General features: G+C 40.5%; 1 protein-coding gene across 5 annotated transcripts in view; it reads left to right on the forward strand.

Moving 5' to 3' along the window:
• PPEF1 (protein phosphatase with EF-hand domain 1) overlaps positions 1 to 19,146 on the forward strand; it is a 152,179-nt gene that overhangs the window by 53,907 nt on the left and 79,126 nt on the right. For all 5 annotated transcript variants that reach the window (XM_054676256.2, XM_054676257.2, XM_024353137.3 and 2 more), the window contains 2 exons: positions 691 to 818; positions 4,266 to 4,326. In XM_054676256.2, coding sequence (XP_054532231.1) covers positions 691 to 818; positions 4,266 to 4,326 — 189 coding nt within the window. The remainder of the gene's footprint in view (positions 1 to 690; positions 819 to 4,265; positions 4,327 to 19,146) is intronic.

A 19,146-nucleotide genomic window follows, 5' to 3' on the forward strand; every position in this document is an offset into this window, starting at 1 on the left:
TCTGACTTTTTAATAACCATTCCAATGGAAGTACTATGTTTTTAAGACCTACTGGTTAGGTTGCTATGGGTTTATTTAATCTATTGCTTCCGGTTGTGTTGTGCTACTCCATGGTGTGCACCCACCAAAGATACAGATTCTCTTTCCTAGTGATAGGCAGCCAGGCCTATTTGTATCAAACTTCCTATTGCCACAAAGAAGCAATTGCATCCCCATATGTCTCCCTGATGGACTGTGTGAGAATTGCTTTGGGGTACGTAGTGAAGAATGGAATTGCTACTTCATAGGGTATACATAAATTCATAGATTTACTATGCTTAAGCCATGCCAAAGGTAGGTGCTGTTATTATTCCCATTTTACAGATGAGGAAACTGAGGTTTTGAGAGTTTTAATAACTTACCCAAAGTAACATAGACGGTAATTAGCAGAGCTAGGATTCAAGTTCAGGCAGTCTTACTCCAAAACTTCTGTTCCTAATGGCTGTGCCATCATTATTCTCTGAGTGTTTGAGACATGAGGACATTTTATAAAAAACATAAAAGTCAATCTCATTGTTTGGTGTTTTAATATTCTTAGAACCTAGGAATCCAGGTGTACAGTTTTTTTTTTTTTCCACTGAAGCACCTACTTCTCCTAACAGGTGCATAGTAACTGTTTTTCTTTGACTTTCATATTCTGTGGGTCTGCAGCACTGAGAGCTGCGTTGATCATCCAGAACTGGTACCGAGGTTACAAAGCTCGACTGAAGGCCAGACAACACTATGCCCTCACCATCTTCCAGTCCATCGAATATGCTGATGAACAAGGCCAAATGCAGGTCTGTTTTGCAAGCTTTTCTCTTCTTTTGATAAAATGATTCTCTTTACCCCTTGTTATTGAAAGAATGAAAGTTTGGGTCCATTTGAAGCTGAGGAAGCTTGGTGAAAGGCTTTAATAGAGCATGTCATGACATTGTCTTGGAACTAGTTATTGAGAGAGAGTGTGCTTTGGGAAAAGGATGGTGTTTTTCCGTTTTGAAGTTCACATTTTTAAGAGGGCTGCCCAACATCTGGTTAACTAATAAAAATAGTCTTATTCTATTTTGGGGCAGATGCCTTAATAGGAAATAAAGTTGTCATTTTATAAAAGAAAAAAATACTTCAAGGAGTTAAAAAATGGCAGAATTTCCTAGCAACAAACCTCTGCAAGCTCTAGAAGAAAATATACATGGGTGAGGAAGGCCTTTTTTTTTTTTTTCTTCGAGACGGAATTTCACTCTTGTCACCCAGGCTGGAGTGCAATGGCACGGTCTCGGCTCGCTGCAACCTCCGCCTCCCGGGTTCAAGCGATTCTCCTGCCTCAGCCTCCCGAGTAGCTAGGATTATAGGCACCCACCACCACACCCAGCTAATTTTTAAATTTTTAGTAGAGACAGGGTTTCACCATGTTGGCCAGGCTGGTCTCGAACTCCGGACCTCAGGTAATCCATCTGCCTTGGCCTCCCAAAGTTCTGGAATTACAGGCGTGAGCCACCGCACCTGGCCAAAGAAGGCCTTTTTAAAGAATACATAAATCTAGTTTTAATGCTCATTAATTTTAAAAAACTACTTTTAACAATAAACAGATCTTAGAAAGATCTCCAATATAGTTGCTAATGAAAAAATCAACTTGTAAAACAATATGTAGAGTTTATCTCATTTATGTGAAAGAACATGAAACATACAGCAGAAGTCTGGAAAAAGATACACAGGAAATTGTTTACAGTAGTTAGTTCTGAGGACAGGAATGGTATTGGTGGGTGTGGGTTGGGATGTTAAGAGGGACTTCTCATTTTTATTTAGTATTATTTGTAGTTTTTAGCAATCATATATCTGTGTATCACATTATAATATTTAAAGATAATTAAGAACATTCCAAAAAGAACTAAGTTGCTAGATTTATTTTTGGCAGCTAGAAAAATGATATACTGTGATTCAGTCAGATGCTCCCTTTGTCTAGATTAGGAACCTCAGCATAGGCTGTCTTTCTAAGCACTGTAGAATATAGTGATAAATATACAGGTAGAGTGAATCCCAAATTGGTATGCTTTAGACACATTCCAGCACCAGTACATTATTTTTTATTGATTCTTTATTGAGATGTAATTCACATGCCATACAATTCACCCATTTAAAGTGTGCAATTCAATGGTTTTTAGTATATGTACAGGGTTGTGCAAACATCCCCACAATCAATTTTAGGACATTTTCATTTCCCGCTTCCTAAACTCCGTACCCATTAGCAGTCATTTCCCCATTTCCTTCCCCCAGTCCCTGGCAACCACTAATCTATTTTCTATCTCTATGGATTTACCTATTCTGGCCATTTCATATAAATGGAATCATATAATATGTGGTCTTTGATGTCTGGCTTCTTTTTTATTTTATTTTATTTTATTTTTTTGAGACAGAGTCTCGCTCTGTCGCTGGGCTGGAGAGTGCAGTGGTGCGATTTCGGATCACTGCAACCTCCGCCTCCCAGGTTCAACCAATTCTCCTGCCTCAGCCTCCTGAGTAGCTGGGACTACAGGCACGTGCCACCACGCCCAGCTAATTTTTGCATTTTCGGTCTCCCAAAGTGCTGGGATTACAGGCGTGAGCCACTGTGCCCGGCCCAGCTTCTTTTACTTAGCATAATGCTTTCAAGGTTCACCCATGTTGTAGCATGTATCAGGACTTCATTCCTTTTTAGTTAATATTACTCATTCCGAAGAATATTCCATTGTATGGATGGACCACATTTTGGTCATCTATTCCTCAGGTGATGGATCATTTGGGTTGTTCCACTTTTTGGCTATTATGAATAATGCTGCTGTGAACATTTGTATGCAAGTTTTTGTGTGAACATATGTTTTCAGTTCTCTTGGGTATAGACCTGTGAGTGGAATGTCATGTAGTAACTTTGTGCTTAACTTTTTGAGGAGCTGCTAAACTGTGTTCCAAAGCAGCTCCATGGTTTTACCTTCCCACCAGCAGTGGATGAGGGCTCCAATTTCTTCACATCTTTGCCAATACTTGTTATTATCTCTTTTTGATTATAGCTATCGTAGTGGGTGTGAAGTGATGTCTGATTGTGGTTTCTATTGACTGTTAACGGACAAACCCATCATCAACAGCTTTAAAATCGTACATTTTGATAACTGTATGGAAAGTCTTCCTTCTCTCAATTCCCAACTCCCAGATCTACTCCCAGATTGATAAAGTGTTTACTTTTCATGAGAGGCAGGGCTTGAAAAAGAAATTATTTGTGCTGTACAAATGCAGGTCTTTGCAGATACCTGGTGGCCATAGAGCCAGTACCCTGATTGTGGCTGGAAAGCTGGTGAAGTTCCACCTTTCCCTTCCTTTCTTTCCAAAATATATTTGATATTTAAGAATATTCCTTAACTCTTAATTTCACCACCAAAAAGAAAAGAGATCATGACCGGGTGCAGTGGCTCACACCTGTAATCCTAGCACTTTGGGAGGCCGAGGCAGGTGGATCACCTGAGGTCGGGAGTTCGAGACCTGCCTGGCCAACATGTTGAAACCCTGTCTCTACTAAAAATACAAAAACATTAGCTGGACATGGTGGCGAGTGCCTGTAATCCCAGCTACTCGGGACACTGAGGCAGGAGAATCGCTTGATCCGGGGAGGCGGAGGTTGCAGTGAGCCAAAATCGTGCCATTGCACTCCAGTCTGGGTGACAAGAGTGAAACTCCATCTTAAAAAAAAGAGAAGAAGAGATCATAATGAACAAAATTCGGTAGCTGTCTTAGGTTGGATTTCCTAGAAGCAGAGGCTGAGACAGGGATTCTGGTACAAGTGACTTATTGAGGGTGTGTTTTCAGGGAAAGCCTGTAAGGGAGTGAGGAATGCAAGACAGGACGGGAGAAGCTAGGCCAAGATGTACTTTTTGAAGTCTGACCTCAGCCTGATCCCATCTGGAGCTGTCAAGTGTGAAATGCACTACAGTTTGTCCCTGGCAGAGGCAAGGGAGGTGGGGGACTGGGCTGTTACACCCTTGCTTCAGCCAGTCGTTGTCTCTGGGCAGCCCCACAGGAGGGGCGTTCATGTGTCATCCTGTGTTGCTCTGGATGCAGGCAGTCCTCTGGAGGCAGGCATAGAAGTGACCCTTAGCACCTGCAGCAGCCGGGATAGAAATGCCCCACAAGAGTAAGGGCACTCGGGTGGAACACCAACAGCATTTGCCACAGTAGCTGTTTGGGGTTCACTAATTGATTAATGTTTTTTTTATTTTGTCCAGTTATCCACCTTCTTTTCCTTCATGTTGGAAAACTACACACATATACATAAGGAAGAGCTAGGTAAGTAAAAAGCTTAGTCTTTTCAAATGTGTCATTAAATATTGAATTGTCTTCATCAAGAGCGGTAAATTCTGAAGATGGGAGAACACTATGAAATTAAAAAGATGCCTACCTCTTTTGTTTATGTGACACCCAACAACTGGCAACATCAGTTCAAGTGGCCTTTTTCCCTCTCTGGATGGTGTCAACTAAATCAATCATTTAATTTTTTCACTTTTCCAAAAGCTGAATTAGAATTCATTCAATATTCATTTGTTGAATGCCTTTTCTGAACGACAATCTATCGGTACACAACAGTAGCTGATTAGTAAAGGGAACCTTATTTATTATTATTATTATTATTATTATTATACTTTAAGTTCTAGGGTACATGTGATCAACGTGCAGGTTTGTTACTTATGTATACATGTGCCATGTTGGTGTGCTGCACCCATTAACTCATCATTTACATTGGGTGTACTCCTAATGCTATCCCTCCCCCCTCCCCCAACCCCATAACAGGCCCCAGTGTGTGATGTTCCCCACCCTGTGTCCAAGTGTTCTCATTGTTCAATTCCCACCTATGAGTGAGAACATGCAGTGTTTGGTTTTCTGTCCTTGCGATAGTTTGCTCAGAATGATGGTTTCCAGCTTCATCCATGTCCCTACAAAGGGCATGAACTCATCCTTTTTAATGACTGCATAGTATTCCATGGTGTATATGTGCCACATTTTCCTAATCCAGTCTATCATTGATGGACATTTGGGTTGGTTCCAAGTCTTTGCTATTGTGAATAGTGCCGCAATAAACATACGTGTGCATGTCTCTTTATAGCAGTATGATTTATAATCCTTTGGGTATATACCCAGTAATGGGATGGCTGGGTCAAATGGTATTTCTGGTTCTAGATCCTTGAGGAATCGCCACACTGTCTTCCACAATGGTTGAACTAGTTTACGGTCCCACCAACAGTGTAAAACTGTTCCTATTTCTCCACATCCTCTCCAGCACCTGTTGTTTCCCAACTTTTAATGATCGCCATTCTAACTGGTGTGAGATGGTATCTCATTGTGGTTTTGATTTGCATTTCTCTGATGGCCAGTGATGATGAGCATTTTTTCATGTGTCTGTTGGCTGCATAAATGTCTTCTTTTGAGAAGTATCTGTTCATATCCTTCGCCCACTTTTTGATGAGGTTGTTTGATTTTTTCTTGTAAATTTGTTTAAGTTCTTTGTAGATTCTGGATATTAGCCCTTTGTCAGATGGGTAGATTGTAAAAATTTTCTCCCATTCTGTAGGTTGCCTGTTCACTCTCATGATAGTTTTTTTGCTGTGCAGAAGCTCTTTAGTTTAATTAGATCCCATTTGTCAATTTTGGCTTTTGTTGCCATTGCTTTTGGTGTTTTAGTCATGAAGTCCTTGCCCATGCCTGTGTCCTGAATGGTATTGTCTAGGTTTTCTTCTAGGGTTTTTATGGTTTTAGGTCTAACATTTAAGTCTTTAATCCATCTTGAATTAATTTTTGTATAAGGTGTAAGGAAGGGATCCAGTTTCAGCTTTCTACATATGGCTAGCCAGTTTTCCCAGCACCATTTATTAAATAGGGAACCCTTTCCCCATTTCTTGTTTTTGTCAGGTTTGTCAAATACCAGATGGTTGTAGATGTGTGGTATTATTTCTGAGGACTCTGTTCTGTTCCATTGGTCTATGTCTCTGTTTTGGTACCAGTACCATGCTGTTTTGGTTACTGTAGCCTTGTAGTATAGTTTGAAGTCACGTAGCGTGATGCCTCCAGCTTTGTTCTTTTGGCTTAGGTTTGTCTTGGCAATGTGGGCTCTTTTTTGGTTCCATAGGAACTTTAAAGTAGTTTTTTCCAATTCTGTGAAGAAAGTCATTGGTAGCTTGATGGGGATGGCATTGAATCTATAAATTACCTTGGGCAGTATGGCCGTTTTCACGATATTGATTCTTCCTATTCATGAACGTGGAATGTCCTTCCATTTGTTTGTGTCCTCTTTTATTTCCTTGAGCAGTGGTTTGTAGTTCTCCTTGAAGAGGTCCTTCACATCCCTTGTAAGCTGAATTCCTATGTATTTTATTCTCTTTGAAGCAATTGTGAATAGGAGTTCACTCATGATTTGGCTCTCTGTTTGTCTGTTATTGGTGTATGGGAATACTTGTGATTTTTGCACATTGATTTTGTATCCTGAGATTTTGCTGAAGATGCTTATCAGTTTAAGGAGAGTTTGGGCTGAGACAATGGGGTTTTCTAAATATACAATCATGTCGTCTGCAAACAGGGACAATTTGACTTCCTCTTTTCCTAATTGAATACCCTTTCTTTCTTTCTCCTGCCTGATTGCCCTGGCCAGAACTTCCAACACTATGTTGAATAGGAGTGGTGAGAGAGGGCATCCCTGTCTTGTGCCAGTTTTCAAAGGGAATGCTCCCAGTTTTTGTCCATTCAGTATGGTACTGGCTGTGGGTTTGTCATAAATAGCTCTCATTATTTTGAGATATGTCCCATCAATACCTAGTTTATTAAGAGTTTTTAGCATGAAGGGCTGTTGGATTTTGTCAAAGGCCTTTTCTGCATCTATTGAGATAATCATGTGGTTTTTGTCTTTGGTTCTGTCTATATGCTGGATTACATTTATTGATTTGCATATATTGAACCAGCCTTGTATCCCAGGGATAAAGCTGACTTGATTGTAGTGGATAAGCTTTTTGATGTGCTGCTGGATTCGGTTTGCCAGTATTTTATTGAGGATTTTTGCATCAATGTTCATCAGGGATATTGGTCTAAAATTCTTTTTTTTTGTTGTGTCTCTGCCAGCCTTTGGTATCAGGATGGTGCTGGCCTCATAAAATGAATTAAGGAGGATTCCTTCTTTTTCTATGGATTGGAATAGTTTCAGAAGGAATGGTACCAGCTCCTCTTTGTACCTCTGGTAGAATTCGGCTGTGAATCTGTCTGGTCCTGGACTTTTTTTGGTTGGTAGGCTATTAATTATTGCCTCAATTTCAGAGCCTGTTATTGGTCTATTCAGAGATTCAACTTCTTCCTGGTTTAGTCTTGGGAGGGTGTATGTGTCCAGAAATTTATCCATTTCTTCTAGATTTTATAGTTTATTTGTGTAGAGGTGTTTATAGTATTCTCTGATGGTAGTTTGTATTTCTGTGAGATCGGTGGTGATATCCCCTTTATCATTTTTTATTACGTCTGTTTGATTCTTCTCTCTTTTCTTCTTTATTAGTCTTGCTAGCAGTCTATCAATTTTGTTGATCTTTTCAAAAAACCAGCTTCTGGATTCATTGATTTTTTGAAGGGTTTTTTGTGTCTCTATTTCCTTCAGTTCTGCTCTGATCTTAGTTATTTCTCACCTTCTGCTAGCTTTTGAATATGTTTGCTCTTGCTTCTCTAGTTCTTTTAATTGTGATGTTAGGGTGTCAATTTTATATCTTTCCTCCTTTCTCTTGTGGGCATTTAGTGCTATAAATTTCCCTCTACACACTGCTTTAAATGTGTCCCAGAGATTCTGGTATGTTGTCTTTGTTCTCATTGGTTTCAAAGAACATCTTTATTTCTGCCTTCATTTCGTTATGTACCAGTAGTCATTCAGGAGCAGGTTGTTCAGTTTCCATGTAGTTGAGCGGTTTTGAGTGAGTTTCTTAATCCTGAGTTCTAGTTTGATTGCACTGTGGTCTGAGAGACAGTTTGTTATAATTTCTGTTCTTTTACATTTGCTGAGGAGTGCTTTACTTCCAACTATGTGGTCAGTTTTGGAATAAGTGTGATGTGGTGCTGAGAAGAATGTTTATTCTGTTGATTGGGGTGGAGAGTTCTTTAGATGTCTATTAGGTCCGCTTGGTGCAGAGCTGAGTTCAATTCCTGGGTATCCTTGTTAACTTTCTGTTTTGTTGATCTGTCTAATGTTGACAGTGGGGTGTTAAAGTCTCCCATTATTATTGTGTGGGAGTCTAAGTCTCTTTGTAGGTCTCTAAGGACTTGCTTTATGAATCTGGGTGCTCCTGTATTGGGTGCACATATATTTAGGATAGTTAGCTCTTCTTATTGAATTGATCCCTTTACCATTTTGTAATGGCCTTCTTTGTCTCTTTTTATCTTTCTTGGTTTAAAGTCTGTTTTATCAGAGACTAGGATTGCAACCCCTGCTTTTTTTTTGTTTTCCATTTGCTTGGTAGATCTTCCTTCATCCCTTTATTTTGAGCCTATGTGTGTCTCTGCACGTGAGATGGGTCTCCTGAATACAGCACACTGATGGGTCTTGACTCTTTATCCAATTTGCCAGTCTGTGTCTTTTAATTGGGGCATTTAGCCCATTTACATTTAAAGTTAATATTGTTATGTGTGAATTTGATCCTGTCATTATGATGTTAGCTGGTTATTTTGCTCGTTAGTTGATGCAGTTTCTTCCTAGCCTGGATGGTCTTTACAATTTGGCATGTTTTTGCAGTGGCTGGTACTGGTTGTTCCTTTCCATGTTTAGTGCTTCCTTCAGGAGCTCTTGTAAGGCAGGCCTGGTGGTGACAAAATCTCTCAGCATTTGCTTGTCTTTAAAGGATTTTGTTTCTCCTTCACTTACGAAGCTTAGTTTGACTGGATATGAAATTCTGGGTTGAAAATTCTTTTCTTTAAGAATGTTGAATATTGGCTCCCACCCTCTTCTGGCTTGTAGAGTTTCTGCCGAGAGATCCGCCGTTAGTCTGATAGGCTTCCCTTTGTGGGTAACCCGACCTTTCTCTCTGGCTGCCCTTAACATTTTTTCCTTCATTTCCAACTTTGGTGAATCTGACAATTATGTGTCTTGGAGTTGCTCTTCTCGAGGAGTATCGTTGTGGCATTCTCTGTATTTCCTGAATCTGAATGTTGGCCTGCCTTGCTAGGTTGGGGAAGTTCTCCTGGATAATATCTTGAAGAGTGTTTTCCAACTTGGTTCCATTCTCCCCGTCACTTTCAGGTACACCAATCAGATGCAGATTTGGTCTTTTCACATAGTCCCATATTTCTTGGAGGCTTTGTTCATTTCTTATTACTCTTTTTTCTCTAAACTTCTCTTCTCACTTCATTTCATTCATTTGATCTTCAATCACTGATACCCTTTCTTCCACTTGATCGAATCAGCTACTGAAGCTTGTGCATGCGTCATGTAATTCTCGTGCCATGGTTTTCAGCTCCATCAGGTCATTTAAGGTCTTCTCTACGCTGTTTATTCTAGTTAGCCATTCGTCTAATCTTTTTTCAAGGTTTTTAACTTCTTTGCGATGGGTTCGAACATCCTTCTTTAGCTCGGAGAAGTTTGTTATTACCGATCATCCGAGGCCTACGTCTGTCAACTCATCAAAGTCCTTCTCTGTCCAGCTTTGTTCCGTTGCTGGCAAGGAGCTGCATTCCTTTGGAGGAGAAGAGGCACTCTGAGTTTTAGAATTTTCAGCTTTTCTGCTCTGGTTTCTCCGCATCTTTGTGGTTTTATCTGCCTTTGGTCTTTGATGATGGTGACCTACAGATGGGGTTTTGGTGTGGATGTCCTTTCTGTTTGTTAGTTTTCCTTCTAACAGTCAGGACCCTCAGCTGCAGGTCTGTTGGAGTTTGCTGGAGGTCCACTCCAGACCCTGTTTGCCTGAGTATCACCAGCAGAGGCTTCAGAACAGCAAATATTGCAGAACGGCAAATGTTGCTGCCTGATCCTTTCTCTGGAAGCTTCGTCTCAGAGGGGTACCCGGCTGTATGAGGTGTCATTCGGCCACTCCTGGGAGTCGTCTCCCAGTTAGGCTACTCGGGGGTCAGGGACCCACTTGAGGAGGCAGTCTGTCCGTTGTCAGATCTCATACTCTGTGCTGGGAGAACCACTACTCTCTTCAAAGCTGTCAGACAGGGATGTTTAAGTCTGCAGAAGTTTCTGCTGCCTTTTGTTCAGCTATGCCCTGCCCCCAGAGGTGGCGTCTATAGAGGCAGGCAGGCCTCCTTGAGCTGCAATGGGCTCCACCCAGTTCAAGCTTCCCGGCTGCTTTGTTTACCTACTCAAGCCTCAGCAATGGTGGATGCCCCTCCCCCAGCCTTGCTGCTGCCTTGCAGTTCAATCTTGGACTGCTGTGCTAGCAGTGAGCGAGGCTCCGTGGGCGTGGGACCCTCCAAGCCAGGCGTGGGATATAATCTCCTAGTGTGCCATTTGCTAAGACCATTGGAAAAGTGCAGTATTAGAGTGGGAGTGTCCTGATTTTCCAGGTACCATCTGTCACGGCTTCCCTTGGCTAGGAAAGGGAATTCCCCGACCCCTTGCCCTTCCTGGGTGAGGCGATGCCCAGCCCTGCTTCTGCTCACACTCCGTGGGCTGCACCCACTGTCCAATAAGCCCCAGTGAGATGAACCCGGTACCTCAGTTGGAAATACAGAAATCACCTGTCTTCTGCATCGCTCACACTGGGAGCTGTAGACTGGAGCTGTTCCTATTCGGCCATCTTGGAACCAAGATCAAGGGAACTTTATTTTTCATCCACAAAACTTTTGTGCTGAGAGATCAAAATATTTTGAGTATTTCATGCAGCAGATCTAGGGGAAAATGGCAAATTAAACACAGTTGGCCCCGTTGTATCTGTTTTCTGTCCTCTCTCTCTCTTTTTTTTTTTTTTTTGAGACAGAGTCTCACTCTGTTTCCCAGGCTGCAGTGCAGTGGCACGGTCTCGGCTCACTGCAACCTCTGCCTCCCGGATTCAAGCGATTCTCCTGCCTCAGCCTCCTGAGTATCTGGGATTACAGGTGCTTGCTACCACACCCAGCTAATTTTTTGTATTTTTAGTAGAGACGGGGTTTCACAATGTTGACCATGTTGGTCTTGAACCCCTGACCTCGTGATCTGCCTGCCTCAGTCTCCCAAAGTACTGGGATTACAGGCATGAGCCACTGCACCCGACCTCTCTTCTCTTTGATCTGTCTGTCTGTCTACCTATCATCTAGTCATTCTGAAGCAGAGGCAGGCAATGGAGGTGTAGTTCAAAAATGATTTTAAAATTATAATTTTTTACAACCATGTATTTCTCCTGCAAATTAAGATCTGCCTGTTATTATCTCCAAGACAGATGCCAGACTTAAACGCTCATTTTGCTTTAATTTGGGCCAACCATTTTTTTTTTGCTCTCATTAAAATGTGTATGGCATCTAGGAGCATCTTTTAAATAATCTTGTAAATACCCTTCAAAGTGAAGTGGTAAAAGAATGGTGTTTTAATGGGCATGATTTAAGCTAAGTGCATATGTATGAAACTAATTAAAGCATTTAATGATCTGTAGAAGCCTTCTGAATGGTGAAATAGCCAAACCTAAGGAATGGGGAGTGGGTGGAAGTGGGTACTTTGCCATTTTTTCTTTTAGATAACTGCAATTCAAAGACAGTTGTTTATGCTTCATATTCCTTGGCAAAAATGTTTTTGAGAGGAAATATGATAATGATAAAATGAAACAGCACTTTCTGCTAATGACCTAATACTTCAACCCAGGCTCACTTCATCAGAATCACTTACGGAGTTTCAGAGCCACCGGTGGCTGGGTTCCAGCCCAGAGATGTTTACTCAGACTGTGTTGTTGTTGTTGTTGTTTTAATCTGCATTTTAAAAAATTCTGTAGGTGATTTTAAAATATAAGAAAAATATTTTTATTAAAGAAGGGGACAGTGGTTTAATCTTCTTATAGAAGCTTTTTTGGAAGTATACATTACAGGAAGGTATACAAATTATATGACTCAGTACATTTTCTCAAAGTAAACACACCCATGTAACTGGCACCTGGAACAAGAAATAAAACATGATCAGGGCCACATAAGTTTCCCATCCTGCCTTCTTGTACTGCTACCCAACCCTCACACAATCACATAACTACTTTCTTGACTTCTACACCCTAGATTAGTCTTTGAACTTCTTTATATAGATGGAAGCATGTGGTATATACTCATTTGAGTCTGGCTTCTTCTTCTTTTTTTTTTTTTTTTAATGTTTTGTTGTTGTTGAGACAGAGTCTTGCTCTGTCACCCAGGCTGAATTGCAGTGGCGCAATCTCAGCTCACTGCAACCTCCACCTTCCTGGTTCAAGCAATTCTCATGCCTCCGGAGTAGCTGGGATTACAGGCATTCACCACTAAACCTGGCTAATTTTTGTATTCTTAGTGGAGATGGGGTTTCGCCATGTTGGCCAGGCTGGTCTCGAACCCCTGGCCTCAGGTGATTTGCCTGCCTCGGCCTTCCAAAGTGCTGGGATTACATACGTGAGCCACTGCGCCCAGTCCTGAGTCTGGCTTCTTTTGGTCATCATTACATTTGTGAGAATCATCCTTGTAATTTGGTCATTTTTATTGCTGAATAATGTTCCATTTTACTAATATACCATAATTGATCCATTCGATTGTGTATGGGCATTTGAGTTGTTTTCAGATTGGTGATTTAAATGGTGCTGCTATGTACATTCTTGTACATGTCCCTTTTGGTAAAATATGTATGCATTTATTTGGCTATATATTCATTTTTGGTTATCTATTGCTACCTAATAAACTACCCCCACATTTAGTGACTTAAAAACAACAGCCATGTTATTGCATATAATTCTGTGGGTCAGGCATTTGAACAGGGCTTGCTGGGAACAACTTACCTCTGTTCCATGTGTTATCAGTTGAGCTCACTCATCTAGCTGGACTGGGCAGGAAAGATCAAATGGTTTTAATCACATGTCTGGGATTTTGGTATTAGGTATTAACTTGGTTACCTCTCGGCCAGGTGCAGTAACTCATGCCTGTAATCTCAGCACTTTGGGAGGCCGAGGTGGATGGATCACTTGAGGTCAGGAGTTCAAGACCAGCCTGGCCAACCCCATCTCTAGTAAAAATACAAAAATTAGCTGGGTGTGTTGGTGCACGCCTGTAATCCCATCTACTCAGGAGACTGAGGCACAAGAATCGCTTGAACCTGGGAGGCGGAGGTTGCAGTGAGCCAAAATCGTGCTACTGCACTCCAGCCTGGGTGACAGAGTGAGACTCTATCTCAGAAAAAAAAAAAATTTTTTGGTTACCTCCCTTTTTCTCACACAGCCTCTCTGTCCATTAGGCTATTCTGGACTTCTTTACATGATGGCTGGGTCCAAGAGGGCAAAGGCAGAAGCTGCCAGGCCTCTTAAGGCCTATGTGCTAGAACTCTGGGAAATCAGTTCTGCCATACTCTATCGGTTAAAACAAGTCACAAGGCCAGACGTGAATTCAGAGCAGTTAAAGATATCCATCTCTTGCTCAGAGGAGTAGCAGTGTTACAGTATAAAGGGATGTGGACATAGGGAGGCATGATTCCTTGGGGAGCCATTATCATAAAAATGTACCACAAGCCAGGGATAGAAGTTTGGGGTTATAGGGCTTATATCTGTTCAGCTTTATTAGATACTGGCAGGCATTTTTACAGGATGGTTGTAACAAGCTATACTCTCACCAGTTCAGTTGCTCCATATCCTCACCAACACTTGCAATAGTACATTCATTTCATTTTAGTCATTCTGGTGAGTATCTAGTGGTATCGTATTTCAGGTTTAATTTGCATTTCCCTTTGAGCAGTCAAGTTGCTCACTTTTTTTCTTTTCTTTTTTCTTTTTCTTTTTCTTTTTTTTTTTCTTTTTTTGAGACAGAGTCTTACTCTGTTCCCCAGGCTGGAGTGCAGTAGCGTAATCTCGGCTCACTGCAACCTCTGCCTCCCGGGTTCAAGCCATTCTCCTGCCTCAGCTTCCTGAGTAGCTGGGACTACAGGCATGTGCCACCACGCCTGGCTAATTTTTGCATTTTTAGTAGAAATGGGGTTTCGCCACATTGGCCAGGCTGGTCTCAAACTCCTGACCTCAGGTGATCCACCCGCCTTGGCCTCCCAAAGTGCTGGGATTACAGGCATGAGCCACCGCTCCCGACCAAGTTGCTCACCCTTTTGTATGTTTATTGGTCATGTGGACATCTCATGTGGTGAAGTTCCTGTTCAGGTTTTTTTGTCCATTTTTCTATTGGGTTATCTGTCTTTTTCTTATGAATTTGGAAGAGTTTTCTAACTCTTCTTATTTTATTTTATTTTTTTAGATAGAGTCTCGCTCTGTCGCCCAGGCTGGAGTGCAGTGGCGTGACCTCGGCTCCCTGCAACCTCCCCGCTGCCCAGGTTCAAGCGATTCTCGTGCCTCAGGCTCCTGAGTAGCTGGGATTACAGGCATGCACCACCACGCCTGGCTAATTTTGTATTTTTAGTAGACACGGGGTTTCTTCCATGTTGGTCAGGCTGGTCTCAAACTCCCGACCTCAGGTGACCCACCTGCCTCGGCCTCCCAAAATGCTGGGATTACAGGCGTGAGCCATTGCGCCCGGCCTAAATAGGGTATTTTTAGGAACCAGAAGGTTATTTAACATTTCCAGATATCGGGGCCACCAGATTAATGGTCTTAACTCTGGGGCATGGAGTATCTTGAGACACGTTGGGTACTCTGAAGATAAGAGGTGACCCTGGAAGCAGTCATACTTGTCCTTGTAATCCTACCACCTCATGATGATCAATTATAACAGTTGATCTCCCTGTGCTACTACTTTAAGAGCTCAAAACCAGTGCATAGGACTCCATGGGGTGTAGAGACTCCACAGAAACATTCCCAGTCCACTTTTCACACATCAGCCTCCTCCCACAGGCAGAAAGCCGAAGCTGCCATACATAGCCATAGGTTTAAACAGAGACTGGCGGAAGCGGGGAGTGGGATGGAGTGTGTGGAGGTGTTGTTTTCACTTTTCTTTCTGCTTCTCAGATCAGCCAAAATGTCCTATCGGACCAGGTATTTTATATTTTTTGTTGCTATGGTGAATAGAACATTTTCCCCATTATATCTTCCATTGGTTATCGGTAGTGTTTAGTAAAGCTTTTGAATTATGTCAATTTATCTTATATTGTGCTACTATTAAGTAATAATAATATTTTTATTGTTGATATTTGTTACATGTTTACCATGTGCCATGTATTTAAGTGCTTTAAATACATCATTTCATTTAGTCTTCATGACAAACCAGTGAGATTAGTAGTATTATCATCCCCTTTTTGTAGATATGGAATCTGAGGCTTAGAAGGCAATCTCCCAAGGTTATTCATCTCATTGGTGGAGAAGCTGTGATTCAAACCAGTGTGATTAATGTCTATCTTTTATATATATAAAAAATATAAAATAGATTTATTATAGTATTTATATAATATATATTCCATATAATTATATATTTATACGGAATATATATTATATATAATATAATTATATTATATATAATATAATATAATTATATATAATTATATTATATATATTATTATAATTATATTATATATTATATTCTGTATAATTATATAATTATATAGAATATATATTATATATATATATATTTATTTTCGAGACAGGGTCTCACTCTGTCACCCAGACTAGAGCACAGTAACATGATCATGGCTCACTGCAGCCTCGATCTCCTGGGCTCAGATGATCCTCCTACCTCAGCCTCCCGAGTAGCTGGGACTAGAGGCACGCACCACCGTGCCCAGCTAATTTTTTTGCATTTTTTGTAGGGGTTTTGCCATGTTGCCCAGGCTTGTCTCGAACTCCTGGACTCAAGCAATTCTCCATGCCCAGCCTCTGTATTACATTTAATTGTCCTATCAATTCTGGGAGTTTTTCAATTGATTTTCTTGGGTGTAGGTATTTAATCACATTGGCCACAAGTAACTTTATTTTTATATCTTTCTATACAATAATTACTGCTCTTATTTCAGCTTCATGTCTTATTGCATTGGCCAAAGATAGTGGATCAGTGTTAGAATGAAACAGTGAAAGTGGGCATCCTTGTTTTGTTGATGATTTAATGGAAAAACCATTATTGATGATTTAAATTTACAAAGCGATATTAAGGAAGTATCATTCCATTCCTAGTTTCTGAGTTTTTAAAAAATCAGGAACAGATGTTAAATTTTATGAAATGTCATTTTGGCATCTACTGAATTTATTATATGGACACCAATGGTTCTGATCCAGATTCATAACTGAGAAACAAAAATAACTATAAATGTAGTTCAATTGTTGCTTTTCTTTTTCCAGCAATATCTGGAGCTTGTTTTCAAAGTGACATGTGGGTGGTAGAGGCAGAAATTGTTGTATAAAAATTTATGGGCTTTAAATTTTTCCCTGTCCAGATTTTGAGTCTGTACTGGGTAAAAGAAAAGATTGTGTGTAGGGGGTATTTTTGAGGTATTTTCTTTAGAACAACTTGTAAAGGTATCATTTGCCTATAATTCTTAATTAGTTTAGATTCATGTTGACAAAATTGTAAACCAAATAGGTAAGGATTAATTCTGTGTTGCACAAATCTTTATATATTGTTCATTAAATTATTGTTATTAGTTGTAATAGTTCTAGCCCACAAGAACAGTATATACATAAGAAATGTTAAAGCCTTTGATTGTTTTCATACATGACACATTAGCTACTGGAAGAGAATTTATGTTATTCTTTTTTATGTTGCTAAAAACCAGCAGAAGGATTATGATTTGACATTGACTAATACTTCATATTGAGTAGTTTTAACTAAGAATCGGTTTAGGGAACTGGTGCTTTTTCATATCTTTGTCACTGAACTTTTAGGCAATGATGGTCATCACATCTATGGAAGGGACGGTAGACCAAGCTTCTCTTTTTTTTAAAGAATGAAAACAATATTTTAATTTTGTTCTTAAGTAACAAGACTGAGTCTTCATAACTGGAAGGGATGGAACTGATTTGCTGTGTCAGTTAGCTGATGGGAAAGGGAGAGATGACAGCATGGGTGGAGGCAGTGATTGGGAAAATAAAATGATTTTTGCTTTATTGCTCACAGAGTTGGGATTACTAAATAAATCTGTTATAAGTATATAAATAATACTATAGGTATCGTGTAGCATAGTTACATTTTAATATGTAGTAAAAGTGTAATGGTTAAGAGTTTGAGCTCAAAGCCAGATTCTCTGGGATCAAGTTCCATCTCTGCTACTTACATGCTGTACCCCATTTTCCTTGTATATAAAATGGAGATACCAACAATATTTATCTCATAGGGTGGTTTCGGTCATTACATGAATACACATGTGTAAGGTGCTTAGAACAGTGCCTGGCACATCAGTAACTGGGAGCTCCCATCCTTGTCATTATCACCATGATGCCTTGGAAAAGGTGTGGCCTGGGGTTCAACTGGGCAGGGGTTGCTGAGTTTTGAAGGATGATAAATTGTCCAAAGAAGAGAAAGCAAGGGTAGTCCAGGGAGAGAGAAGAGTGGGAACAATAAAGACAGAGTGCTGGGCTGGGAGAGGAAAGCATCGCCAGTGTGGAGCAGATGCGAGGTCCCGGGGTGACATCTTAGATCGGAGGAGTGTCTAACTATGTTTAATTGTGTTACAGAGTCTGAAGAGAGGATCATGCTGGAGATACAGGCAAGGGAGGAAGTGACTATGAAGTTGCCAGGCCTCTGAGGATTTGGAAGGGAGAAAGGGGGTGGTTTCTCCACCCCCTTTCTTCCACCATGGAACAGCTCCATGGGTGCTTCCATATGCCTGTCTGCATCCATAGCTGCATCCTCAACTTCATTTCCTCTTTCCTTCCAGCATCTGACTTTCTAAATCAGGCATGCTTTAAGCTATGCTGCCTTTCTTTCTTTCTTTTTGAGACAGGGTCTTGCTGTGTTGCCTAGGCTGGAGTGCAGTGGCAGAATCACACCTCACTGCAGCCTTGACCTCCTGGGCTCATCCTCCTGCCTCAGCCTCCTGAGTAGCTGGGATTATAGGCGCACGCCACTATGCCCAGCTAGTTTTTTTGTATTTTTTGTAGAGACGAGGTTTCACCATGTTGCCCAGGCTGTTTCACTGCCTTTCTCATGAACACTGCAATCATATCATAAATTCCTCCCCCATCAAAAAAAAAACAAAATCCCCTAGTTTTTACCATGCGTTCCATATTCACTTTATTTTTTAGAGTCTATAACAGAAAATAACCTTTATAATTCTGTTAGATGATATAGTGAAAGTACTGCGGTTTTTTGTGGGTTTTTGTTTTTGCTGTTATTTGTTTTTTCTAAGAGTTGCTTGGTATTTCAGTGTGTACGGTCAGGAAAAGGAAAGTTTTCATTTGAAGCAAGATTTATATCCAAGAACGACTACCAAATTGAAAAGGGTGGCATGGGCATTGAAGACAGTGAAGTATTTAGGCTTTACTGCCTACGTAATGAATCTGAGATAAAGTTATCAAGATGCTCTCCCTTTCTAGTCTCTAAATATAAATTGAAATAATTAAGTTATTCTTAAATCTCAAACCAAACCCAAATGAGAAAAATAACCACTCCCGGACCACATTAAAGACAGACATTATTACTCCTAAATTCAGCTTATAAAACATCATCAACCACCACCAGAAAACACTGTGGTACACAAGAATTTAGAAAATATTTTTTTAAATTGCCAAATAGTATGACTTTAGAAAACATTTTTCACGTTTAGTTCTTAACTGTAATCTCTCAGCATAACTGGATCATGAAAAAAATGTATTCTGTCTATATCTTGACCACTCTGAATATTTTAAAAGATAGAAACTGTTTGCAGAGAACTTCTGAAGAATGGCCTTTGTAACAATTCAGTGTTAATGAGTTGAAGAGTATGTCATTGTCCTCTGGGTCATTATCCGCAAGAATATTGTGTATTAAACAACCACCATACCTCAGTGGCATGTAATCAATATTTCTTTTTGCTAACAAGTCTACAGATTAGCTGAACACTTCTGC

This window comes from Pan troglodytes, chromosome X (assembly GCF_028858775.2).
Source record: "Pan troglodytes isolate AG18354 chromosome X, NHGRI_mPanTro3-v2.0_pri, whole genome shotgun sequence".
NCBI classification, from domain to species: domain Eukaryota; kingdom Metazoa; phylum Chordata; class Mammalia; order Primates; family Hominidae; genus Pan; species Pan troglodytes.